Source organism: Scylla paramamosain, chromosome 5 (genome assembly GCF_035594125.1).
Source record: "Scylla paramamosain isolate STU-SP2022 chromosome 5, ASM3559412v1, whole genome shotgun sequence".
Taxonomy (NCBI): domain Eukaryota; kingdom Metazoa; phylum Arthropoda; class Malacostraca; order Decapoda; family Portunidae; genus Scylla; species Scylla paramamosain.
Window position 1 is genome coordinate 34,605,056 of NC_087155.1, and position 26,316 is coordinate 34,631,371.

Below are 26,316 nucleotides of genomic sequence, written 5' to 3' on the forward strand. Positions count from 1 at the left end.
TTTTCTGTGTATATTTTGCTCTGAACCTTGCATTGTTTTAGGAAGGGTAATAATCTTCACTCGTCTTGGAAGATTGAGAGACGTGTGCTGATAATAATATGAAGTCTCTCTCTCTCTCTCTCTCTCTCTCTCTCTCTCTCTCTCTCTCTCTCTCTCTCTCTCTCTCTCTCTCTCTCTCTCATTTTTCCATCTATTATTTTTTTCTGGTAAGGAACCCATTATGCATTTTTTTTGTTCTAATGATTAAATATCGTGTGTGTGTGTGTGTGTGTGTGTGTGTGTGTGTGTGTGTGTGTGTGTGTGTGTGTGTGTGTGTGTGTGTGTGCGCGCCCGCGTAGTGTTGTGTTGTGTTTTGTGTATATACGTAATTAAGTTCCTTGTCCATGTCTGTGTGCGTTTTTCTTCGTTAATGTGTTACAGAGAGAATATTATGGCAGACATACGCAGACAGACAAGCAGACGGATAATCTGACACAAGCAGAGAGAGAGATGAGGAGCCAGACGGACAGACAGATTTTTAGAGATAGACAGACACAGTCAGACGTAAAAATAGACAGGCAAGACAGACACAGTCAGACGTAAAAATAGACAGGCAGATATACAGACAGCAGGCAGGAAGGGAGACAGACGACCGGGTATGATAGTAGACGGATGCGAGCGCGCGCGCGCGCACACACACACACACACACACACACACACACACACACACACACACAGATAAACAACTACATGAAGCCTGGGCGTAAACAGGTCTTCTGAGTGGCGAGTCAGTTCGTCAAGGAGTCAGTCGTGTGTGTGTGTGTGTGTGTGTGTGTGTGTGTGTGTGTGTGTGTGTTTGTGCGCGCGCGCGCGTTTGTGTGTTCTAATGTGTGTGTGTGTGTGTGTGTGTGTGTGTGTGTGTGTGTTTGTGTTACTTTTGTTTAACTTTATTTACGTGTATAATTTTTAACTCTCTCTCTCTCTCTCTCTCTCTCTCTCTCTCTCTCTCTCTCTCTCTCTCTCTCTCTCTCTCTCTCTCTCTCGCTCTCGCTTAACCCTTACCTGTCTTTCCTTTGTTTTCGTCCATATCGAGGCAATTTTCTCCCTCCTTCGCCTCTACGGATTAATCCTGATCTTAGCGTCTCATTCTTAAATTGGGCAAAAAAGGTACTCCACCGCCCCCCCCCTTAGGCCATAACTCAGCACCAGACAAAAGAGGCTGACCTTTGTATCGGAAACCATCAGCACTGCTCAGCCCACGATCATCTGGCTCTCCTCTCCTCTCCTCTCGCGCCACTCCCTCTGATTCTCCCCCCACATGCTTCCCCTGGTTTTGTTTCTCGATTTGTGCCAATCACTGGTACTCACCTATTTGATCTGGCATTGTTGTATATTTTCTCGTAATTCATGGTGATATTCTGCAGCTTTGTGTGTATATTCTCATATTGTCCATCAAACTAACGCAAGAGTTAACCAGCGCCTTCACTCTTTGATTCCTTTCGTTAGTAAGCTCTGGAACTGTCTGGTTATGTTTTCCTTCTTCCTTATGACCTGAACTATTTCCTAAGAAGAGTTTTATGAGAACTTCGAAGCTATTTTGGCTTCTAATTTTAATTTATCATTTTGGGGTGGCGTCAAATTAGTGTACTTTTTCTTTTTTCTCCTTCGCTGGTTTCCTTTATTCATAAAACACGTAACATAACATAATTTGACTTGATATACCTTAACATAGTTTTTATATCACATAATTCATGGCAACGTTTGCTGGTCTGTTCTCTGGTTTTCTATACTTACTTCACTGTCTGGTACCATTGTTATATTCATTAGTCTACGTGTCATAACGAATAGCCTTTTATCCTCAACCAGTCATTTTCACTCACTAACAGCAACACCTTTCTGGAGTGCCCCGCGTATCGCAGTGTAATCTTAATCTCCCATCACCCCATTCGCCCCCATACATCACTCCCACACCATCCATTACCACAGCAGCCTTCCATTCACACCCCTACAATACCCACCATTACTTCGCCCTTCTAACCTATCACCTCAATACTTCTTTGCCTCACCTCACTGTATTATATATCACTCCATCACCCCAAATTAACTATATAATTATCCCAATACCTCCCACATAAAAACATTTCCTCACTACCCTCAGATACCACCCTCGTCTCTCTTCCAAGGCAGCTCGCGGTCTTCACCCATCCCCACCCATCCCCAACCTATCCTTACCCATGCCTTGCTTGGTCTAATAGTCCTTCACACCACACGCCACTCCCCGCCCTGAACTCCACACCACCTACACCAACCACACTAGACACACCATCTCTTAATATCCTCACGACTGCACCTCCACACTCATCCTCTCGGCACCTCTACGCGGGTACACGTCACGGGCAACGCAGCCAAACTGATCGACAACTTTGCATGTAATTATTAGGTTGAGGAGGAGAGGCGGGCGGCCTGATCACAGGGTCGCCTGGGAGGCAAAGCGATTGAAGCAATTAATCGAGGTGATTGATTACAAGAGACGGAGATGGGCGGGGGATAAGTAATGAGAGTGGAGGGTAGGAGGTCGACGACGACGAGGAGGAGGAGGAGGAGGAGGAGGAGGAGGATAGGAGGAGGAGGAGGAGGAGGAGGAGGAGGAGGAGTAGGAGGATAGGAGGAAGAGGAGGTTAGGGATAGGTGCCGGATTGGTCTTGATGCAGCGTGATAAGGTGGCAAGGGCAGGAGCACTGCGTTGTTTACCCACGACCGCCCAGAGGCACCTCCCCCTGACGCCCCTGATGGATGGCAGCCTCGCGTGGCCGCCTCCACTCTGTCACTATTGCGGCAACATACGTCCAGCGTCCACACGGAGAAGCGTTAAGTGAAAACCTGCCCTCATTTGCGCTTGAACAAATAGATATAAGAGCAGTCCAAGTCCTTGAGCGGGAGGTGGACGGGCGGCCCCACCTGGAGACAGGCAATGAGAGGCAAATGGACCGCAAAAATTTTAAACCATACTCATGTTGCCGCGCTGGAAGTTTCTCCTCCTGGCTGCGGTGATAATGCGCCCAAGCAGTCCCAACAAGGGTACGAACGAGGCGCAAGTTTCGGCAAAGGTATGTTAATGAGGAGCGGCACATGAGACGAGGCCATGCTGGATGTGGACAGGTTTGCGTCCAACAGCCGCGAGGTGTTGGGAGGATGCGACGCTACCACGGAGGAAGACGAGGCCATGGGAAGTACTTACTGTATGAGTCACTTAACAATATAGACTCGACACGGGAGGCATAAAACTACACCACATTAATGTTACCAGACAGTTCTAGCTACATTAATGAACTCAATGGCAGATGTTGCTTCATATTTCTGGTTTATGGTACCCGCCCTTGGATGACAGATGTTCAGGTGTCCAGGTGTTAGGCAAGGCACAGGTGAGGTGAGCTGGGGATGATCAGGTACAGAGGCGTCTGCAGGAAGGAAAAAGAGACGAAGGAATAACAAGTCAGGCAAGAAGGGCGTGAAGTGTATCAAGTCAGAAGAGACAGAAGAAAAAATGCAAAGTAGTATGAATTATGATGAACTAGGAGAGCAGGAGGAGGAGGAGGAGGGTAAGAAAGAGAATAACGAAGGCAAGGAAAAGGAGAATGAGGAGGAGGAGAAGGAAAACAGGAGACAAAACGATATGTAAGAAAAAGCAGTTAAATAAGTATAAAAAAAAAAGATCACGGAAAGAGAGAGAGAGAGAGAGAGAGAGAGAGAGAGAGAGAGAGAGAGAGAGAGAATGAATGCATGAAGAAAGAAGAAAGAAAGAGGAAAGATAGAAGAGGTCACAGGTGTTATTCAATTGCACGACGGGAATCTGAGGTGACCTTATGACCAGCCGCCGTCGGTAATTGATAACAGATCGTATATCCTTCACGAAGCCAACCCGATCGTTCAGCATGACTAGCGGCAGCGGGGAACCGTAAATCATACGAGTGCGAAAATTAAATAGATCCGCTTTGTGCCTCAGTGAGAGTGTGTGTGTGTGTGTGTGAGAGAGATAGAGAGAGAGAGAGTGTGTGTGTGTGTGTGTGTGTCTGTGTGGTGCCTATTAGTTAAGAAAATGAGGTTGGTGTCCTTGAAGCATTTCCTGCCCGGATGTTTACAAATGCTGAAGAGAAGAAAATAAAAAGAAAGAAAAACAAAATAAGATAAAAAGTACTAAAGCATCCGCCGGTCCTTTTTTTTCTGGTACAATTGAGGTCCTTTGTGTGTGCCTGTGTGTGTGTGTGTGTGTGTGTGTGTGTGTGTGTGTGTTTATTATAGGTCTTGTTCTTGGTCTCGGTCTGGTCTGGTTTTGGGTTGTGACGGCATATACCTGCTGATGTAAGGGATGTCACCTGAAGTCCCTCCGTCAGGCGTCCTCCCCCATACCGGGCCCTCGCGCCGCCATTGTTTATATCTTAATTGACGTTTGTGACATAAATTGCGGATGCTTGATCATGTTCGAATATCTTAGCAATTAATTAATATCCAGTTCTGTCCCTAAGCTGCTGTACTCGATGTTACTAAAGAATGAATATGAAGTTTGAGGGTTTCTGTTTTAATTTAAGTTTGACAGTAATTATGGATGTTCAATCAGGTTGCGATAATGAGCCAAATGATAATGGACTTGTTCCCTGGAGACAGACCAGCTAACACAAGTTCTTCTCCATGGGTTGACCAGTAAAAAGACATTGATTCCTCGCAGTGCATTCTCGTCTTTTTATTTAATTGTGCCGCATGAAGAGGAGGAGGAACGCAGAGAGAAAATTAGCTCCTTTCGAAATTCTTTAGATAAGTGATTACGGAGCGCTCGTGTTTGTCCATTTAATTTCTTGTGGTAAATGACTGACCGTGAAGGATTTTGCACTTGGCATAAATATTGCAGAAAAGTAAGATACTCAATACTGAAATGTGCCAAGAGACAGTTATAATCTGAGTGGTGACCAGCAAATAGGTTATTGAGTTGATAGTAGTCAGGTTTCATTTCCAAAGTATACATAGTGTTGGAAGCTGTAGAATAAAGCTGAAAGTGTAGCATCTCCTGGCTGATAGTTCTGACGAAAAACACATCTACTCTCCTGCTCCACATAGACTTGAGTGACATTTTCTGCGACACATTTTTAAATCCGACGAGGACAGTGGAGGCTGGAAAGTAGGAGGCGAAGTTACGGCGACATTAATGACTAAATATAATCTTGCTGCACCACTACAGACAGCGGACCATCGCCCAAAGTGGCTCATAATGAGAGGCTTTGCTCGAAGCTCCGAAGCCCGGACTAATTACTGATCTGAACAGACCACTGCCTCAACCTAGTTTTTGCTAATTTCTCGCCTCCTTCACGCATCATGTGGCACGGAAATGGAGCTACTTTGTAAATCTTTGGACTAATTGTGTGCCCCAAACGCTGTTCGTGTAGATAGAATACATCTCGTTAATTCAAAATCGTTTATAAATTCTCTGGATAAATTCATTAGCTCCTGTTGTCTCGGTAAGAAGCTCAAAGAATTATGACAGTGAGTCTCGTAACGTCCGTGTACCGTCAGATACTTTTACTTCAGCTAGAATGTAATCTAATCTTCGTGTGTTCTCAGTAGAGGGTTTTTAGATATTTAGCACAATACTTTTACGTGAAGCTTGTACATTATCATTTATCGTATATTCTTAGGTTATCGTACACTCCTAGATGGTGAAAATAGTTTTACAGAAAGTTGCAAGGTGGATACAAGACATGACGAGCTTGTAAATATGATTTCATTGTACTAACAGGCAGCTAAGTAGCAATGAACAGCGTGTCCGGCAGTGATGAATGACCGACTGGTTCTCTGGGCTTCCCGTTGTTGTATTTATGGAGTAATAGATGAAAGAAAAAAAACATGAAAATTAGAAGAATAAAACACTGAGACATCGATAATAACAACATACACTAGTTGAACATGTTACTTAAAAAGGAGGAGGAGGAGGAGAAGGAGAGTTTTATAAGAATGTATCACTATATATTCAAGTGGCGGCTTTCGCTTTTATTTTTGCTGTCCTCATCCTATTTTGGTGTGTGGTTGTGTCCAGGACGTCAAGATACGAAGGCCAATTCTCATAGCTAACAAGGACAAAATTAAATGTGACAGAAACATGGATGTAATGCGGCGTATTTCCTCCCCCTGCCGAACACCAGTCGAGGAAGTGTAAACCAGGCGGAGAAAACAACGTCTAGTGTTCTGAGGAGCGCCTGGGTAAATAACGAGCTTCGATCTGCCCTCTGGTGGCGTCAAGTAAAAAGAAGTTGTATACCCTCTCAGACCCGTCCACTTCCTTCGTTCCACTTGCCTTCTGCACCTCTGTACCTCTGCATCTCCTCGCCACGTCCACATCGTGCATACAACCGCTACCTCTCCTTCCACTTCTCACATTCATCCACTTCTTTCACTTCACATGTTTTTTTAGTTCCAATTTCCTTACGTCATCCACTTCATTCTCACCACCACTACCTCTCCGCGTACTCCTCAGATCTGTTCACTTCTTTCACTCCACATGCCCTCTGTAGCTCCACATTGCGCCTCATCCACATCTCGCATGCAACCACTCTCTACGTAATTTATTAACTTCATACACACCGCCACTATACTTTCTCACAACTATCAAACCCATTCATTTCTTTCACTCTATTTACCATAATATTCACCTCCTTATTCCCTTCCTGATCCGCATCATGCACACAGCTGTTTTAATTCCTAGCTTCATCTGATCTGGTAATTTCCTCCATTCCACATGCTCGCTGCGCCTCCACGTTTGTGATTCTCCACACCATGCACATCACCGCTCCCATTCCTTAAATCCTCATATCCTTATACGTTCTCCCTATTCGTGCACATCTTCGAGAGTTTTGCTATAAGTCACGCTCTCCACACCTCTACACTCCACACCAGAAACATCACTTCCTATTCTTTACACCATCTTGTTTGTATATTTTTTCCACTTTCTTCCACATCTGCAGAATTCTCACCTCTAGAAATGTTACTTAGTTAACCCTGTCATTAGTTATAGTGTTAAGATGCTTGTTGCTTCATTTGAGTAACACAAGACGATTGTATTCAGGATAAATGTAATTATAAACACTGAAATATTTCAAACTACACAATCATTCTTAGGCTGTCAGTGATGTTTTTGGAAACTGCAGTGTAAACTTTAACTATTAACCTTAATAAGCCAAAATAGTTAGTTTTATTAGTGCACCGGACTCACACAACACAATGCAACACCGCATCACTTCACACCACTCCACACAACACCTCAACTCTACTTCCATCTGCCTCTTCCACACTAATTCCCTCCACATCTTTGCATACCCCACCTCACCTGCACGTCCCAACACCTCATTCACACATTTCTACACCGCCTTGACGTCTCCTCCACATCCTCCATATATGCCTGCGTACCTTCCCTCCCTACCCCCCTCCCTCCCTCCCTCCACCTTCACCTCATCTCAGTATTCGCTTGGTAAGGGAGGCGAGAATGGAGTGCAGGTAAAACACAATACAAAGTGACAAACAAACAAACGACATAATTAGGGTGATTCATATTTACGTCACTCGCAAAAAACATACATAAACACACACACACACACACACACACACACACACACACACACACACACACACACACACACACACAATTATAAAAAAAAAGAAAAATATACATTCGATCTTTAGAGAGAGAGAGAGAGAGAGAGAGAGAGAGAGAGAGAGAGAGAGAGAGAGAGAGAGAGAGAGAGAGAGAGAGAGAGAGAGAGCGGGGGGGATAGAGACCGGGGGGAGATAGAGAGAGCGGGGAGAGAGAGAGCGGGGGGATAGAGACCGGGGGGAGATAGAGAGAGCGGAGAGAGAGAGAGAGAGAGAGAGAGAGAGAGAGAGAGAGAGAGAGAGAGAGAGAGAGAGAGAGAGAGAGAGAATATCTATAATCGTCTCGAGGCTTTCCATCAGAGGTAGCCATCATGTCCGATCATCACGAGAAACCTTCCCTTGCCTGGCGCTGATCACTGGATAGGTAACACGAAGCCAGAGTTAGAGGATAAGATAGACCACGCAGGGAGGGAGCAGATTGCGGGGCTGATAACGGAGTGGTGAAAAAACGGATGTAAGGTGTGGAGGATAATGATATGATGCCACACACGTACAGAACAGCTCCTTATCAGACACTTGGCAACGTATCGAGGCATGTGAGTGTTGTTGCTGATCGCACCTACTAAAAACTACTGGATTCCTGCAGAATTGCTTGAAGAGAGACTACGGAGTGGGAGGAAGGGAAAGAATGAGTCTGATGAAGTCTCGTAACTCTTGTAAAAATTTTGATATGGAAGAGAAATGGATTTAATCGTGTGCTTCTGGAAAGATTTTGCAGAATTTCTTGAAAGTTTTAAGAGAGAGAGCTTAAGGGCAAGAATACTTTTGATGATATATAATGAAAGGCGTTAAAATTCCGATATGAAAAAGTACTTAATAATTAGGAGGATGTTCCTATGAAGATTTCACTAAAGTTCTAGAAAAGTTTAAGAGAGGGCAGTTTTAAAAGACTGATGCATCTGACAAATACCACGTGGTTGTCTGTAAGAGACCCGGAATTGAAAATGTAATATTGTCTTCGAATACAAGGAAAGTACTTTACTGTTCTCCACTCTACAGTATTACTCTCGTTGTCAATAGATGTGTGTGTGTGTGTGAGGAGCTAAATTAACAAGAAACTGTAGATTTTTTTGTTTTTCTGTAAGTAATTTAGTATTTTAATTGGCAGCAAATATAAAGTATACATAAAAGAACAAAATACAACAGAACATAATAACAATAATAACTAAACATCAGACCGGTAATGTAATTTTTTGTTGCAGGCAATGAACTTATAATAATTACAACAAAACTGAGGATAATTGTAACTTTTATGCATTCCAAACAGAGAAGAGTACCCTTCCGCCTGTCCAACTCGTCAGTGAAGCTGCTGACGGGCGAAGACTGGACAGCGGCGGAGATAAGATGAAGAAATTAATCTGGTGAGTAAAATGAAATCCGTAAATTATCCCGGATCTAATATTAAATACCGTAATGAATAGCATCAGGTTTAATTACCGCATCCGAATAATCACACGTTCACATCAAGTTTTTTTTTTTTTTTTTTTTTTTTTTTCCCCCGGTGTCTATGTGTGTGCTTATTTGCGGCAGTCTTTCCGCGGCTTATCGCAAAATGAAAACATCAAATGATAGAGCAGCGGAAAATAAAAGAGATGCAGGAGGACAATTGCAGGTCTTAATGCGAGGTGTTGATTCCCTGCAGGCGCCCTCGACCTGTCCTCTTCCTCCTCCTCCTCCTCCTCCACCTCCTCCTCCTCCTCCACCTCCTCCTCCGCAGCTTATTATTTGTATTTTTATTATTTTTTTTTCTATTCTGTCTTTTTTTTTTTTTTGATGTACTACTGCTGCTGCTGCTTTTCTAATACTACTACTACTCATACTACTACTACTACTACTACTACTACTACTACTACTTCCTCCTCTTTATGTTGTTGTTGTTGTTAGTGGTGGTGGTGGTAGTGTTTTCTTTTGTTGTTGTTGTTGTTGTTGTTTTTGTTGTCGTTGTTGCTGCTGCTGTTCCCACTGTTACTTGTTTTCTTCTTCTCATCCCCCTTGTTGTTGTTGTTGTTGTTGTTGTTGTTGTTGTTCTTCTTCTTCTTGTTCTAGTACTGGCACCAGATATAACTAGTACATAAAAATGGTTGTTGCTGTTGTTGTTGTTGTTCTCCTTCTTCCTTGTATAGCCTTCTCAAGGTCACCAAGGAGACTACGTTACACACACACACACACACACACACACACACACACACACACACACACACACACACACACATACAGACGAGGAAAATCATGAGAGTATTGTCTTAAATATATATTCTTGAGCTGCCAACGTGGCAGAAAAATGAGAAACTGGTCTAGAAAGAAAAACGCACGATACAATGAAATACAGGAAAGAATATTGCGTTTATGCACTGGCTGGTGTGTGTGTGTGTGTGTGTGTGTGTGTGTGTGTGTGTATGATGGACTGCGATTTTGTTTTATACATTTTAGTTATTCATTACGTATTTTATGTTTTATACATAATATTTGTTTTGTAATATATATATATATATATATATATATATATATATATATATATATATATATATATATATATATATATATATATATATATATATATATATATATATATATATATATATATATATAATATGGTCAATAAATTATGTCTTATCTATCTATTTTGCGTGTGTGTGTGTGTGTGTGTGTGTGTGTGTGTGTGTGTGTGTGTGTGTGTGTGTGTGTGTGTGTGTGTTTAACTCACCATTCACCAAGGCCTGACCACGAGCGGGCCCTCATCCACCAGCCGTTAACCTCTCAGTGCGAGCTAAGAGCTCATTATTACCGATCACTGTGTAAGTGTGCGTAAGTGTGTGTGTGTGTGTGTGTGTGTGTGTGTGTGTGTGTGTGTGTGTGTGTGTGTGTGTGTGTGTGTGTGTGTGTGTGTGTGTATGTGTGTGTGTAACTATATCCTCACGTCTCCACCCACCCACTTTACCTCTCCGTGTGCCGAAAGTGGAATAAGCGATGAAGGGAAAGGAGAGGAAAGAGTCGAGGGAAGGCGAGTCGTGATGGCGCTCAAACCAATATGGAAACTTGAAACCTTGTGAGGTAGACGAGAAGACGAATCTTTAAATTGCTCCTCCATCTCTTTCCTTCCACCACCATCACCACCAGTACCACTACCACCAGTATCACCTCAGCCTCCGCCTTTTCCTCCTCAGCCTCCTGCCATTCCCACTCCGAGCACGACCGCGGAACACAGCACCGACAAGCGGCCTTCGGTAAGCTGGCGCGGGGAAACCTCAGGTGTATTCATCACTGGTGTAAAGAAAACGAGGGTCGGTGCTCAAGAGAGGTGCGGGGTGAGGCTGCAAGGAAAAAGGGTGTGGTGGTGGTGGATGTGGTGCTGGTGAGGCTGGGGCATTTTTAAGGTTGTAGGTGGTGATGGTGTTAATGGTGGTGGTGGTGATGGTGGTGTTAGTGGTGGTGGTAGTAGTAGTAGTAGCAGTGGTAGTGGATATCTTACGGTAGATGTTTTCATAGTTCAGTGAGTAGTTCTACATGTATAGATGAGAGAGAGAGAGAGAGAGAGAGAGAGAGAGAGAGAGAGAGAGAGCGAGAGAGAGAGAGAGAGAGAGAGACTATTGAAAGACGGATCTCCGCGTCACATAAGGAGCATCCATCAATCAGGGCGGGAAAGGCAACACCATTACACGCAGGATAGACTCTATAAAGAAAAAAAACTAATAACCGTGATTTTTAAACGCTCACTTACATTAATTTTTCTTGCGGACGCAAATACATACACCATAATTAGCCGTTGATAAGCTAGAAAGAGAGAGAGAGAGAGAGAGAGAGAGAGAGAGAGAGAGAGAGAGAGAGAGAGAGAGAGAGAGAGAGAGAGAGAGAGAGAATACATAGTGCTTATCGTAATACTAATGAAGTCCACATTTGGATAGAAAGCAAGGCTCTTATATTCATGTAAAATTTTTCTTGCAATAATACACTTACCCTCAATTATTGCATTCATGTTCCTTGTTCTCTAGCTTATTTTGTTAATACCTCTTAGTTTATTTTTTCAGCATTATCTGTCTTGCATATTTTCTTATTAGGTAAAATGTTAATTGTATACTTTTAATTCTTTATATGCATTCTTCCACATTTTCTCAGTAGCTCTTTTAATATAAATGATCAAGTTACAGCTCATCGCTTTAAGGTAATTCCCGTCAGCACTTGCTGGCTGAGCGATGCTTTCAGTTAAAAATCAGCATGTTTTATAAAATTTGCCTGGGCAAATTGAAAAAAATTGACTCAAATTCCCTCTCTCTTAAACTGAATTCCGCTCCACAGGTCACCATCTCGTGGCTGCTGAGTTCATTGGTTTGTGGCAATGCTCTCCCCTCTCGGCCTTCAAGTTTGTGGTGAGTAAATAAAATAAACATTGGTTATACCTGTTATATTCACTGGTGCTCAGTATATCTGTAGAGTTTTATCAGTCGTTAATGTTGTGAAGAAACGGTACCTTACGCGTATTACCTTAGTGCTTGTTCATATGAATTAGCTAACAAGGAAACGTTAAAGCTTCGTGTGTGTGTGTGTGTGTGTGTGTGTGTGTGTGTGTGTGTGTGTGTGTTGGTTTTGGGTACACAAGTGGCTCACGGTGCTGGCAGGAATCAAGCACCACTAAGTGAGGCAAAAAGTTGTGGTGGAGGTGGAGCACATGAACGGAACCGTGGCGGGGTGGAGGGAAATGGGAGAGGCGGAGAGAAGCACGGGGCGGGAGGGGCGGCGGTATGCTTCCTGCAGCTGCTGATGGCCTCTCATGCCTCTCTTGCCTCCCGTCTGGTCACAGAGTCCATGAACACCTGTGTTTGTTGTTTGAGAGAAGGCAGAGAAGGGACTTCTGTTATTACTAAAAATTATATGTCCTTTAAAATTTCACGGTTGGAACATTTTAAAAGTGTCTTTTGGAAATTTTTTTGTGGGAAACTGAGCGAAATAAAATGCATCAAAAGCTCAAAAACATACACTTTGTAAACAGTGGAGATGTCTGCCAACTTTCCCTTAATAATACCGACTATAAAACACACAACAATATAACGCAAATCCCAGTGTTACAAGTTTTCACTGGAGGAGAAAGCCTAGTGGAGTTAAAGACAAGATCACTATCTATTTTGCGACGCCTTCAACGCGGCTTCTCGTATTACCTGGCTCTAAATTGACTTCTAATGCGGTGTTATTGGGGCTGACGGCAAGGGCGGTGTCTGACTCTCTGCAATAGGTCTCGTAAACAGGTAATGCCGTGCGTGTTTTTGCCAGCGAGCGGAGGCTGTGGCTGGAGGACTGACTCCTTGACGCTCGCGGCTCAGGAATGTGTTGTCTAGCGCGCCAATCCCAATAAGTGTTTCTGACGTTTGTTATTCGGGATACTCCTAATTTCTCTTACCAATCCAGAGAGAGAGAGAGAGAGACAGAGAGAGAGAGAGAGAGAGAGAGAGAGAGAGTTCTGGCTTCGGGGCGTCTTCAGAAAACAAATTAATGGTCTTAACTAACGTACTTGTTTGCTCATTTGCTGGCCTGAGAGAGAGAGAGAGAGAGAGAGAGAGAGAGAGAGAGAGAGAGAGAGAGAGAGAGAGAGAGAGAGAGAGAGAGAGAGAGAGAGACTCAAACCTCTATTTAGAATATTCTTATGTCGATAGAAAGTGACATCAACAACCGATTAATGCCAAAGCTATTTCGATTAACAAAATAAGTAAGAACATCAGAGTTACATCCTACAAATTTATGACATCCGCGATGACAGAAGAATTCAATAAAGACTGACATTTGCTGATTCTCGTTAACATTAGGCGATAAAACACAGGGGCCAGGAACCAATGAGAGCATCCAACGAGTGACAGTAAAAAAGGTGAGGGGAAGGTGACAGCGATTCCTTTCCCCGGCCAGACATGAGCTGCCCAGACGCCCGGGAAGATGAAGGCGAGCGATTATCTGAAGCGTTCTGATGTTCTGCGCGATAGTGGCGGCAGCAGCAGTGTCCCGTCGAGGCCGCTAATTGTTTGTCGCCGCACCTGCTCTCTCACCTGGCGCGGGGCTGGAGGAGGAGGAGGAGGAGGAAGAGGTTGGGAAAGAGGAGGGAGAGGGAGAGGGGATTAGTAAAAGGGTATAACGAGAGGGAACAGGATAGGGGAGAGGAAACAGGGAGCACTTCAAGGGGAATCAATATGCACCTGATACCACGTCAATGAGTTGTCGTAACACTTATCGGTGCTACTCTAATGAAGGTCATGTTTATTCAGAAGACAGGACGGCCGATGCTCGGTCAGGGGGTCTCTGAAAGCGCACAGCAGCACATCGGAAAGTTGCTGCTCTAGATTTATTCCTGAACACTTAGTCCCTCGAAGGAATCCAGCAGGTGCAGGGACTCGCGGAACTGTGAGTAGCGGTGGGTGCGGTGATGGTGGCGCCTCATGAATATAGAGCCAAGTCAGCCGCAACTATCTGATGCTGCCGGTCCTTTGCATGCAGCGGGTCACGAGCAGTGCCCATCTGGCCCTCTGTTATCGCCAAACACGAACAGATTACCGCGTCGGGACCTGGTGGCGGTGACGGCGTCCCCTGCGCCTCACGACCTCGGGCTGACAGACTAATGGTCTCCTGATGGATAGTCCGGGTGACGGGAGAGAGACGCTGGCCTAACAATGACCTCACTCCGGACTGCCTGGCATCAGGGGCTGAGGAGAGTGATGGTGGGTGACAGGTGGCGTGGGTGAGGCTTTTGCTGGCAGGGGCCAGGGAGGGGCGTGGAGACGTGCAGGACGGGGACGGTAAGGGACAGTGCTGTTGTTCGGAGTGGATGATGGGGTCAGGGGTCACCCACTTGCTTTCTTCCACCTGATTAGCTCATGTGAAAAGTCTGAGGCAAAACAAGTTTTGACAAATGCTCCGTGTATTTTTGTTTGTGCAGAAGAATCGGAAAAAAGTCGACGTTCGAAGGGTCGGATTAGGCTGCAGGTGTTTCCCCAGGCGGTCACCAGATCACTGCAGCACGGCGCTCGAAGCTTTAGAGAAAACAAAAGCAATTTGTCAGTAGAAATACTTCCCCAGCTGGCCCGCAGCCATGCCGCAGGTGCAAGGTGTTGGCGTGACCGTGGCGGCGGAAGGACGTAATCACACTGCCTTGCTGACACGCCGTCACCTGGCGTCCGGGCACCGCCTCTCGTGGGCGTGTTGCCTGTTGTCGGAATGATAGCAGCAAAAGTGTAGACCAGAGGTAGGCAGGCTCTCGTTTTCCGCGTGGCTGGCGTGACCGGCTGTGGGAAACATTTCTGACAGATGACACTATTATGGCGAGGAGGATGGTAACTCATTAGAATACAGACTAACATACTGTAGTGTGTATAAAGTAAAACTGCAGGGCGTGGGGCTCCGTGTTATTGGCGTCACTCGGCGCGAACTTCTCTAGCAGCGAGGCAGGTCGCGGTGGTCGGCCACTGAGTGGCAGGGCTCGATGGTCATCCTGGGTCGGCATAAGGAGGGATGACGTGTCTGTGTTTCGTGCCCTCTTAGGACGTGAATGACTCAAGTGTGCCTGCCATAAGGGCAAGGGGCGCGGCGGCTATCGGCGTGCGTCTCACCGTCACAACCTTTCGCAGAGGGGACACCATACGTGTTCCTGCTGGACTCGCGTCGCTATCACTTTATTTATGTATTAAGTAGCTGCTGCTGTCCCTTGCGTCCCCGTATGGCGAGGAGGATGCCGCGGGCGTGTGTCTGGGAGCCGAGAATCGTTCTGCTGTGGGAGGTATAATTGTGAGAACTAGATTAGCCCTCCTGTGTTACTCGCGCCTGACACCCCACACGGCAGCCCAGCCTCCGCGGGGACCATTACCGCCTCCATCACAGCCAGGGCGCCGCCACACCTCCTTGAAAGGCCCGGGGGATCACGGTGTCAGGCTGCGGGGCGATGGTGGCGAGGGTGTTGGTCACTTCATGCGGTGGCAAATCCTTAATGGCCGAGAAGGGAAATGTTAATAGTATCGGAGGGACGCGCCACTCCCACCACCCTGTAGGAGGCCGCGAGGTACGAAGCCCACGTGAGGCTTGAAGAGGTGAGTGAGAAAATGAGCGGCAATAAGAACAGAGATGAAGAGGACGACACAAATGAGTAATAGGTTGAGGACGAGGCGATTAACAGAAGAAAAAATAGGAAGAGGAGGAGGAGGAGGAGGAGGAGGAGGAGCAGAAGAAGGAGAAAAAGGACTGGCAGAAGGAGGAGGAGGAAGAGGAGGAGGAGCAGCAGCAGCAGGTCCCAGGAGATCCAGCAGAGGCGAGGAGGACATGTGATGTGTGAACGCAGCCTGTTAGTGTAGCCTATTTCTCGCACGTCCCAGTCCCTGCCGCCAAAACACGAATCTCCACTCTCCCTTACCTTCCTCCACGCCGCCTCCCTCCACCCTAGGCTGTGAATGATCAGATAACCTTATTTGTCGTTTTTACCTTAGACGAAACCATGTTGTACAGCGGCCTAGCCCTGCACACACCCTGCCCCCCTTCCCCTCTCTGCTTCCTTCGCCTACCCCTTTCCCTCGAGTCCAGGAAGGGAGTGAATACTTTGACTTGGAAGCTTAATCTTGTATCTCTTTTCGGTGGCAGAAAGTAAGCATCGAAACAGATTCTTCCATCCTAAATAAAGACACAGGGAAGGGCTCATGCAAGAGAGAGAGAGAGAGAGAGAGAGAGAGAGAGAGAGAGAGAGAGGAAATGATTGACTGACTGACGCATCGGTAACCAGGATGTCGCGTGTCACTGGAGGCTGATAACAGTCTATACAGAGGGAGTGAGGAGGCGGTAAGGCGGATGTGTACAAGTATAGGGCAATCAGCCACTACCACCACGACCCGCCCCACCAACACCGTAACTCATGGCCAAACACCGCACGCAGGCCAAGACGCAAGCAAAAAAAGGTAAGGGAGGTGTTAAAAGGAACGCGAAAATACAAGGGTTGAGTTACAGGAAGTCAGCTTAAGGTAGTGGTAATGGAACAGGTTCAAGACAACTAAATGGAGACAGGTGTGAGGCAGGAATTAAGAGAGAGATTTAGGTAGACTTCTTTCTGACTTGTTTTGGGTAGGGAAATGTTAAAAAGGTTAGTCGGAAGTCAGGATGAGGGAATGACAATGACCGGACAGGTGTTAATTGCAAGGAAACAGGTTTTCTTAGGACAGGTGTGAAGGAGGAATTAAGGAAGAGATTCAGGCAACATTCTTACACATTCCGACGCGAGTGAGGAAAGAATATAATGGTTTATTAGGAAGTACAGCAAGCACAGGTGTTAGAAGCAGTGATTGATATTCAAGTCAGGTAGGTATGTGAAGACAGATATGAGACTGGGGGGTTAAGGGAGAGAGGTGTGTGAGTATCAGTGTGACAGGTGAGAGAGGAAAGGAAGAAAGAAAGGGAGGAAGGAAAGGCGGTAAGGAGGAAGGTATGTGTGGCTGCATGTGTCAGGTGAGTGTGAAGAAAGGAAGGAAGAAAGAAAGGAAGATAAATAGGGAGGTATGTAAGTATTAGTGAGTCAGATGCATGGGGAAAGGAAGAAAGGAGTGAAAGAAGGGAAGTGAGAAATGTAGGTTTGACAGGAGTGTGAAGTAAGAAAGAAAGAAAAGAAGGTTGGAAAGTAAGAAGGTAAAGAGAAATATGTAAGCATCACTGTAGCAGGCTGTGAGGAAAGGAAGGTAAGGGAGTAAGGTATGTGGGGCTGCGTGTGCCGGGGGTGTGAAGGTAACTTCCTCACAGGTGTTGCTTGAGCAGCCTTGGGTCGCTGAGGTAATCTATTCCCCTCCCGTGCTACCCAGGTGTGCCTCGGGTCAGGGGTCAAGTGTCCGCCTAAATGAGGTAATTACGAGAATGACATAATGGCTCTGAAGAGAAGAGGGCCATTAATTCCGAAACGTACGAGGAGGAGGTGGAGATGGTGGTATAAGAAAAGGCGGAGGTGAGAGAGAGGATCAGGAAGAGGAGGGGGAAGTGGAGGAGGACGATAAGGCGAGAGGAGGCATACGTTTAAGCCACCTGTTCTCCCAAAGCTCGACTTGTTCGTGATGATGAGAAACACAAAAGGAAGAAAACGTATTGAGGAACGTGTGGCCTCGCGTGTCGTTCGGCGGCGTTAAGTTCAAACGATGACGGAGCTTGGGAAGGAAGTTGAGGTGCGAAGGAAGGCTGCGCTCCTCCCGCCGGCGCTGGGAAGTGGCTGCGTTTTTTTGAGAAGTATTTTTCTTTGGTTATTTTCAAGAGGAGAGTCGCTTGCTCGTTTTCCGCCGCGGGTGAGGCGCGATTTGGAGTGTGTTGTCATTTTTTTCTTGTCACCGCAGCGGGGAGGGAGAGACCCAGGCGATGCAAATGAGGGAAACAGAGAGAGAGAGAGAGAGAGAGAGAGAGAGAGAGAGAGAGAGAGAGAGAGAGAGAGAGAGAGAGAGAGAGAGAGAGAGAGAGAGAGAGAGACCTGAGGACTTCCATGTCTGAAATTGCACGCATACCTTGCTGGTAAGGTGTGAATCTTCGCTTGCGTGTGTGCGTACTAACTACACACACACACACACACACACACACACACACACACACACACACACACGTTTAAGCTTTACCCACCACAACCGCCGCCGCCACCACCACCACCACCACCACGGGGGAGGGGCAGGAGTGACTCTGAGGTGTTGATGTGCGCCACAAAAGGAGAACTGGTCATTGTTTCTCTTTTTCGGCGACGATACATTAGTGACTTGTACACGCGACGCCCGCTGTGTGTGTGTGTGTGTGTGTGTGTGTGTGTGTGTGTGTGTGTGTGTGTGTGTGTGTGTGTGTGTGTGTGTGTGTGTAAGAGAGTTACTCGCAAACTTCTGCCTAAGAAAAAATCAACAAAAACACTCTATTAAGAACTATCCCAACGTCTACATGCAACACTCAAACATTTCCTGTCCAAACCAACGCGTGACTGAGTGATTAAGTGACCAACCAACTAACGGACCAACCAAACGAAAGAAAACGAGGACGATAATAACCAGAAAATGGAAGACGCAGGGAACGAGAGGCCACGAGGAGAACAACAGACACGAGAATGAGCTCCACAAAAGGGAGTGACGTACACCATCACTCTACCATTTGCCTGAATCTCCTCTTGAGCGTCATAAGCGGCCGGTCACCGCATAAATGGTGTCCCGAGGGTGGCTGTTGGTATTGCCGTCCGCCCCTCCCTGATTCGCCTCTCTGTTATCGATGCTCGCCTGCCGCAAGCCCTCACGCCATCGCTGTAAAGGGACGGCGAGGGTCAGAGTGGAAGGAGGCGCTACTGTGAAAGGTTGCGAGGCTAAGACTGTGGGAGGAATACCGAAGGAGAGCCAGGAGAACTAAGGAGGGGAGTAATACTAAAGATGCAGGAAGGATAGTAGGAATTAGAAGCTTTTCCACTGCTTTTTGGGGAGTGTTTGTGGATACAGTAGGAGGTGAAGAGGAAAGGAGACAAGCTTAAAAAAGAGTAATGTTTGTGAAAGTTGGGAGTTTTGTAGTTTTTTTTTTCGTTTTTTTTTTTTTTTTATGGATATGGTAGCGGATTATGAGGAAAGGTACGAGAGGATATGTAGAGATAAGAAATGAAGAACAGGCTTAGTATAGATAAGTAGCGAAGAGCAGGCTGAGAAGAAGGGAGAAAAGCTAAAGAAGAAATAACACCGGAAATTGCAGCTTTTGAGATCTTTTTTCCACTTTTTTCGTACATTTTTTGGATATGGTAGTTGGTTAAGATGAAGGGTGTGAGAGATATGTGTAATAATTTGTGAGGATGAAGAAAAAAACACGAAATTAGTAGTGGTGAGAGAATGTGAATTGGAACATGTTGCTAATGTGTGTGTGTGTGTGTGTGTGTGTGTGTGTGTGTATGTGTAGATAGGTAGGTAGGTAAGAGAATTGTTGAAGGAGCTATATAGGGTCAGGGCAAACTAAACCACGACGCATAAGGACAAACTAGCGGGGAAAGAAAGGCGTGGTCAAGAAATCAGGGATGGTGAATGTGGGGCCCTCGAAAAGGCAAGGTGGTGGCAGGCGCTGCGTGATGGACAGCCAACAGGTGCGAGACAAGACAGGTGAAGGGACATTGTGTAAGGTGAACTTTGAAACCACAATCCTTTTTTTTTGTCTTAAATGGTTGGTCTTGCATCGCCTCCCTGCCTGTCTGGATTTGTCTTTGTCTCCGTCTTGGTTCCTCTGTCTCTCTCTTTCCGTGTGTTCGCTCTTCCGCCCGTCTCTGTCTCTCTCTCTCTCTCTCCCTGTGTCGCTCGTCCGCACTGTTTGGGTGTCTGTTTGTTATTGGGTTTCAGGTTTCAGTTGAGTATATTGACTCCATTTGCGTCTCTCTCTCTCTCTCTCTCTCTCTCTCTCTCTCTCTCTCTCTCTCTCTCTCTCTCTCTCTCTCTCTCTCTCTCTCTCTCTCTCTCTCTCTCTCTCTCTCTCTCTCTCTCTCTCTCTCTAGTAAGGTTTGATAAAGAAGTTTCATGTCCAGTATTATCTTACACACACAGCTGCTTCTCTTTCCTTCCATCTATTCCACTTTGCTTTTCCTCTCACCCTCTTTACCTTTTCGTCCCCTCATCTATTTACTCTCACTCTTTTCTCTCCCTTATCTTCTCAACTCCTCCTGCTTACCTTCTGCTTTGTTTTTATCTTTCTCCTCCCCTCACTCCTTTTTCTCCTTTCTTTTTCCACTTACGCCCTCTACTCCACTCCACTACTTCTCTCTCTTCTCCTCCTCCTCCTCCTCCTCCTCCTCCTCCTCCTCCTCCTCCTCCTCCTCCTCCTCCCTTTTCTTCTTTACTATCTAGTTTCTCTCCCTAATAGCACACAATAGTTACCCAAACAGCCTCAGTAGGGACCTCAGGGTTTGTTGCCGTTTGGACTTCCTTTGTATTCCTTTGTATTTCACCGACACCACCACCACCACAACCTTCACCACTACCACCACTACCTCTCCTCTGCTTGGCCTAATTGCGTATGCGGGTCACGAGAAGGGATGGTGGTCGATAATGACTGGAAATAATTAAGACACTGGAGTGAGGATGAATGGCGATCGGTCCCTTACGATCAGGTAACACAAGCGGACAAGAGTAATTGGCCGCAGGTGATCGAATGCCACCAGTCAAGGGGCTAATTAAAAACAACTGCGATTCTGATGAGGTCTACTTGTGTTCGATTCTTTCTTTCTCCCTCTCTCTCCCTCCGCCACCGCCACCGTCACCGCCTCGACCTTCTCTTCCTCCTCCGGCGCCGATTTCTTTCTTCATATTCTCCTTTTGTTTCTCTTAGTACTTTTTCCATAGTTATTGGTGGTTGTTCTCCATCTCCTTCTCCGTTTCCTCGTGTTCTTGATTGTCGTTATTGTTTATTCTCTTCCTTCTTCTCCAGTCTTCCCTTTTTTCTTCTTTTCATATTCATTGATTATTTTTCTCCTCTTCCTCCTCTTCTTGTTGCTTTTCTCTTTTTCCTCCTCTCTTGCCCTTCTCCTGTTTCTCATAGTTTTCGTCTTTCTCGTTCTCCCTTCTTCTTTTCCTCTTTCTCTTATTAGTTGTGTATTTTCTCCTTTCTCTCTTCTCCTTTTGTTACCAGTAGTCATCAGCTGTTTTCGTTCTCCTTATTTTTCTCGTCTTTTTAGTTGTTTTTGTTTTCTTCTTTCTCCTTCTCCTTCTTCTTCTCCTCCTTTTTCCTTTCCTTTGATTTCCTTTTCTTCATTGTTTTCCTTCTCTTCTTATGTTCCTCGTTGTTGTCCTTCTTTTTCTCCCATATTCCTGTAATTCTTTCTCTACTTCATCATATTTTCTTCCCATTCCTTATAATAAAAAAAAATAGAAATTTTAACATGAAGGCCTTAACTAAGAAGAGGAAGAGAAGTTATGCTTAGTTAGCCCTTGACGCAGAAAGAATTTACTTTTAAGTGTGTGTGTATGAGAGAGAGAGAGAGAGAGAGAGAGAGAGAGAGAGAGAGAGAGAGAGAGAGAGAGAGAGAGAGAGAGAGTCCCGGCTTCAGGGTTTCTTCAGAGAACAAATTAATGTTCTTAGCTAACGTGCTTGTTTGCTCATTTGCTGGCCTGAAAGAGAGAGAGAGAGAGAGAGAGAGAGAGAGAGAGAGAGAGAGAGAGAGAGAGAGAGAGAGAGAGAGAGAGAGTGGGGGAAGGAGGAAGGGAAGTGGTGTTCACGGTTACCTGTCGCGTTTCTCTTAATTGCGTAACTTGCATAAAAATATGAAGCTTTCTGCTACACTGACGACTCGCAGACTTGCACTAGTGTAAAGAACAGTAAAATATGTTTACTGTAATTATCTTCAGAGTGGAGAGACTTAAGATTACATAAGATAAACAGGTAACGAAATTACCTGTTTTTTTTTTTTTTAAGTGAAGAAACAGTGATAGAATTGGAGTATTAAGGATTGTAGTAGTGATGGTGAGAAACCTTCGCCTTTGTTATCCTCCATCTATTACCTTACTTAAAACACTGTAGCTTACCACATATACCTTCGTAAGGGCCAGCAAGTCCGCTGATGCTTCTCCTTTTTTTAATTTGGTGCGGCTTAGCAGCAAGAGAAGGAGAAAGAGGAGGAAGAGAGGAGGAACAGAGGAGCAGTATGCGGGTGCGGCTTGGACATGGCTGGGAGAGTGCTGCGAGGGTTGCTATCAAGGCTGCTTTATGGTGAATCGCTTGCCTGTCCTTGTATAGAGGCGCGATACCACTTGACCTGAGACGCGACGGGGCTCGAAGTCTGTCTGGGATCTTGGGCAGTGGTGGGTCTGGCGCGGCGAGTGATGGGAGGTGCTTGGCGAGGCGAGGGCGTGGGGTGGTGGTTAATGGAGAGGCGGGGATTGGTTTAGTGTTCGATAGGGTAGTGGTGTGGTAGTGGTGGTGGGGGCGGCAGGAAGTGCTGGGTGGAGCTGGGATGTTAGGCAGGAGTGGTTGTTGGTTCGTGTAGTGTGAATACCATGTTCACTACCATTTGAGTTAAGTACCGACACGTGCACGCCGCTAGCTACGTAAACCTTGCTATATCTTGCTAGTCCCTGCACGTGGAAGGGATGTAATGGTGAGATGGATCTTGCAACAGTGGATTAGAGTCATGAGGATGTGCGAGATGAGGATGAGGAAAAGGTGGACGAGAAGAAGAATGAAACGGGCAGTGATGAAGACAAACTATCGTGGAAGTGGATGAGTATTCGAGAAAAAAGGAGAAAAAGGATGAAGAAAAGACTGAAGAAGACAAGAAAACGAGGTCATTAGGGGCATGGAAAGGTCACAAGACTGGAGACTGGAAGGAGAAGAGTCGTGCAGAGTGAGGTGGACAGATACAAACATTACAATAGTGGGTGACAGCATCTCAGGGTCGCAGTATCCCCGGTAACCTCCACGCGGGGAGGCTGAGGGCAAGGCATGCAAGGTCACGAGACTGGAGGCTCAAAGGAAAAGAGTCGAGCTGAGTGAGGTGGACAGATACAAGCATTACAATAGTGGGTGACAGCTTCTTGGGGTCGCAGTATCCCCGGTAACCTCCACGCGACAAGGCTGAGGGCGAGGCCAGTTTTTATGCGGCAGTGCGAGCAGCGGCGGGGAATATCAATGCTGAGCGGGAGGGAGACACGCTGGGAATTGATCGATCGCTGTTTATTAGCGTTCCTCGAGGTCCGGGCGGTTCCTGACTCCCGCCCTGCTCCTGGGATTGAGATGTCGGGAGTGACGTGGAAGCGAATAGCTAGCAACGGCATGTCTCCTCCTTTCTTCTCCCACTCCACCGTCTCCTTTCCTCTTCCTACTCCCATCATTATCTTTTGTTTTTTTGTTTTTTTTTATGAGCTATGTAGGGTATTTTTTGCACCCTCCCCTGACGCGTATTGATAGTGCAAGACCGAGGTATCACTTTCTCTCTCGCTCCCCATCCGTATCCCTCGTCACCCCTGTAACTTAGTGGCTCTTCCCTCGCTACCTTGATCCTCGTCCATATCTTCCTTTCCTTCTGCTACTTCTTTTGTCCTTTCCCTTCTACGTAGAGAGCAAACCTTTCTATCTGCCCAGTATATATTTCTCTCTCTCTCTCTCTCTCTCTCTCTCTCTCTCTCTCTCTCTCTCTCTCTCTCTCTCTCTCTCTCTCTCTCTCTCTCTCTCTCTCTAATAGATTAACGCTTTTAGCTCATAAAAAAAATGTTTCTGAAAGACTAAAAGATGCTGTCATTTGCTCATCGTTTGTGTTTATTTATGTTCCTCTCGCTTTCCTCGTCTCCTATTGATGTATCCTCATTTATATTCATATTGATGCTCTCTCTCTCTCTCTCTCTCTCTCTCTCTCTCTCTCTCTCTCTCTCTCTCTCTCTCTCTCTCTCTCTCTCTCTCTCTCTCTCTCTCTCTCTCTCACCTTTTTCTCCCATCCCTGCCTATACTCTGTTTGCTCACGTGACAGGTGCCCAGGTGAGAGCGGCGGAGGCGGGAAAGGTAACAACCTCGGTGGCTGCAGAAGAAACACCTCACATGTTTAACGTCAACAAACACCGTTGTCATTCCCCGGCGAGGTCTTAACATTATGAGCGTGACAAAGGAGTGGGGCAGATTAACTAGCAGAAAACGGATCTGAGCTACTTTTTAACTTTCTTGGTAGTTGTTCGCGTTATTTATTTATTTATTTTTTTTTTTTTTTTTGTGTGTGTGTGTGTGATTATTGTACATCACTTCTTGATTTAAATGTGTGACTCGTGTTTATGCTCTCCTAGGTGTGTAATAATGAAGGGACGTGACGTTTTTTTTTTTCACTAGTTATTTGCCATTTTTTTTTTTTTTATTGTGGGTAAATATAGTATAGTCTTCCTTGATATAAACGCTCAATTCTCGTTTTCCTTTATACGTTCATTTGTTTGTGTTTTCGTAGGTGTGTTATAGTGAAGAGTAGTGACTTATTAATTTTTTTACTTGCTATTGAGTTCTTTTTGGTGAATTTATTTTAGTATCCCTTGATTTCAATACTTAACTGTCCTTTTCCCTGGTTCTTTCATGTGTTTATGTTTTCATGGGTGTGTTATAGTGAAGGTAAGTGTAGTAAGGAAGGTATGCAAAGAATTCAAGGAAGAAAGGAAGGGAAGGTGCAAAAGAGAAGGGAGATTAAAAAAAAAATGTAGAAGTACAAAGGCGTGAAATCTCGGCTAGAATTCTTGGTCTTTTTTGTGGGGTCTGTGTTTAGCGAGGTGACAGTTTCCCCGACCTGTAATTAATGGGGTGGTGAGGCTGACAGGTGAGGCGGGTCAGGAGGAGGAGGAGGAGGAGGAGGAGGAGGAGATGGAAGGGAGAAGAAGAATGGTTAGGAGGGAGAGCTGTGTGTGTGTGTGTGTGTGTGTGTGTGTGTGTGTGTGTGTGTGTGTCGCGGAGAAGGGCTATGAAAAGGAACGCTTATAAGAAATAAACAACAAAAGAAGGGAATTACATGTGACCGCTATTTAGACAGCTTTCTCCTCCTCCTCCTCCACCTTCACTACCTCTTCTTCCTCTCCTATAGTGGCTAAGCAGTCGAAGAAATACTAAATTTTACTAACTTTCCTCCCTTTTTTAAGTGATAATACTCGCAACTCAGTTTTTCTTTTAATTATCTGTATTTGTGACAGTGACGGTAACATTAGCGGTAGAAGTGGAAGAAGTACTGTCTTTCATCACCCACAACTTAACCTAGAGTACACACACAAGTAGCAGAAGCAGGTGCGCGTCCTGAGGGCGTTTCCTCTCGTCCCCCGCAGCTCGTCGACAAACCCGTTTTCTTCTATGGAGCATTGTAGTAATTTGAGCTCAGCGGGATAACTAAAGAAAGCAGCCCTGATTGACGTTCCTCCCCTAAACTTTCGCGTCTCCCAGCCAAGGATGAGAGATACGTGCTAGATACGAGGGATGCTGGTGGCGTAGTGGTGGTGTGGTGTGGCTTTCACTCTCCATATTGGCTTGTCAAAAATAGCACTTTGATCCATCTCCTGCTACTAAGTCAGAAAGTAGCGAAAGATATTGATGCAAATTTGAGGTTTCGTGCGCTTGTTATTCCCTTCAGTCTTGTCTTGTTGTTTCCCATTTGAATACAGAGAGAGAGAGAGAGAGAGAGAGAGAGAGAGAGAGAGAGAGAGAGAGAGAGAGAGAGAGAGAGAGAGAGAGAGAGAGAGAGAGAGAGAGAGAGAGAGAGAGAGAGAGAGAGAGAGAGAGACTTCCGTTTTTCCCTCCTTCCTTCCTCCCTTACTTCCTTCTTTCCTTCCATTTTTCCCTTCTTCTTTACGACTTTCCTTTCTTCCTGTCATCTTTCCTTCCATTCCTTCCTCCTTTCCTTCCTCCCCTTCTTCTTTCCTTCTTCCCTTTCCCCCTCCTTTTCTTCTTCTTTCAAACATCCTTCTCTATGACCACATAAAAATAAGGGGAAAAATATAATTAGACAAATGAATAGAATCCTTTCTTACCCCTGCCCCTTATCCTCTCCCCGTACCCTCTCCTAGTAGGTGAGGAAATGAAAGGCAGGTGTAATGTCTGGTTCCCCCATGAGCGCCTCTGTACCATTAGCTGAGAAGGAGTCCATCAGGCAGCCCTAACTCCGGTGCTGTATGATGCCTGGTGTTTGCCTCTATTTATGTGATGCTGGGAGATGCGTAAATTAGTGTG

At 45.7% G+C, this 26,316-nt stretch overlaps 1 protein-coding gene across 5 annotated transcripts in view; it reads left to right on the forward strand.

Moving 5' to 3' along the window:
• Positions 1 to 26,316, forward strand: part of LOC135100889 (uncharacterized) — a 64,192-nt gene that overhangs the window by 13,264 nt on the left and 24,612 nt on the right. For 3 of the 5 annotated variants that reach the window (XR_010268952.1, XR_010268951.1, XM_064004420.1), the window contains exons 3-5: positions 8,939 to 9,032; positions 10,836 to 10,895; positions 11,965 to 12,035. Coding sequence is in view for 3 of the 5 variants with exons in the window: in XM_064004420.1 (XP_063860490.1) it covers positions 8,939 to 9,032; positions 10,836 to 10,895; positions 11,965 to 11,986 (176 nt within the window). In the remaining 2 variants the exon portion in view is untranslated. Of the gene's footprint in view, positions 1 to 8,938; positions 9,033 to 10,835; positions 10,896 to 11,964; positions 12,036 to 24,100; positions 24,416 to 26,316 lie in introns of those variants that run through there. The other 2 variants (XM_064004421.1, XM_064004418.1) reach the window with 2 other exon arrangements.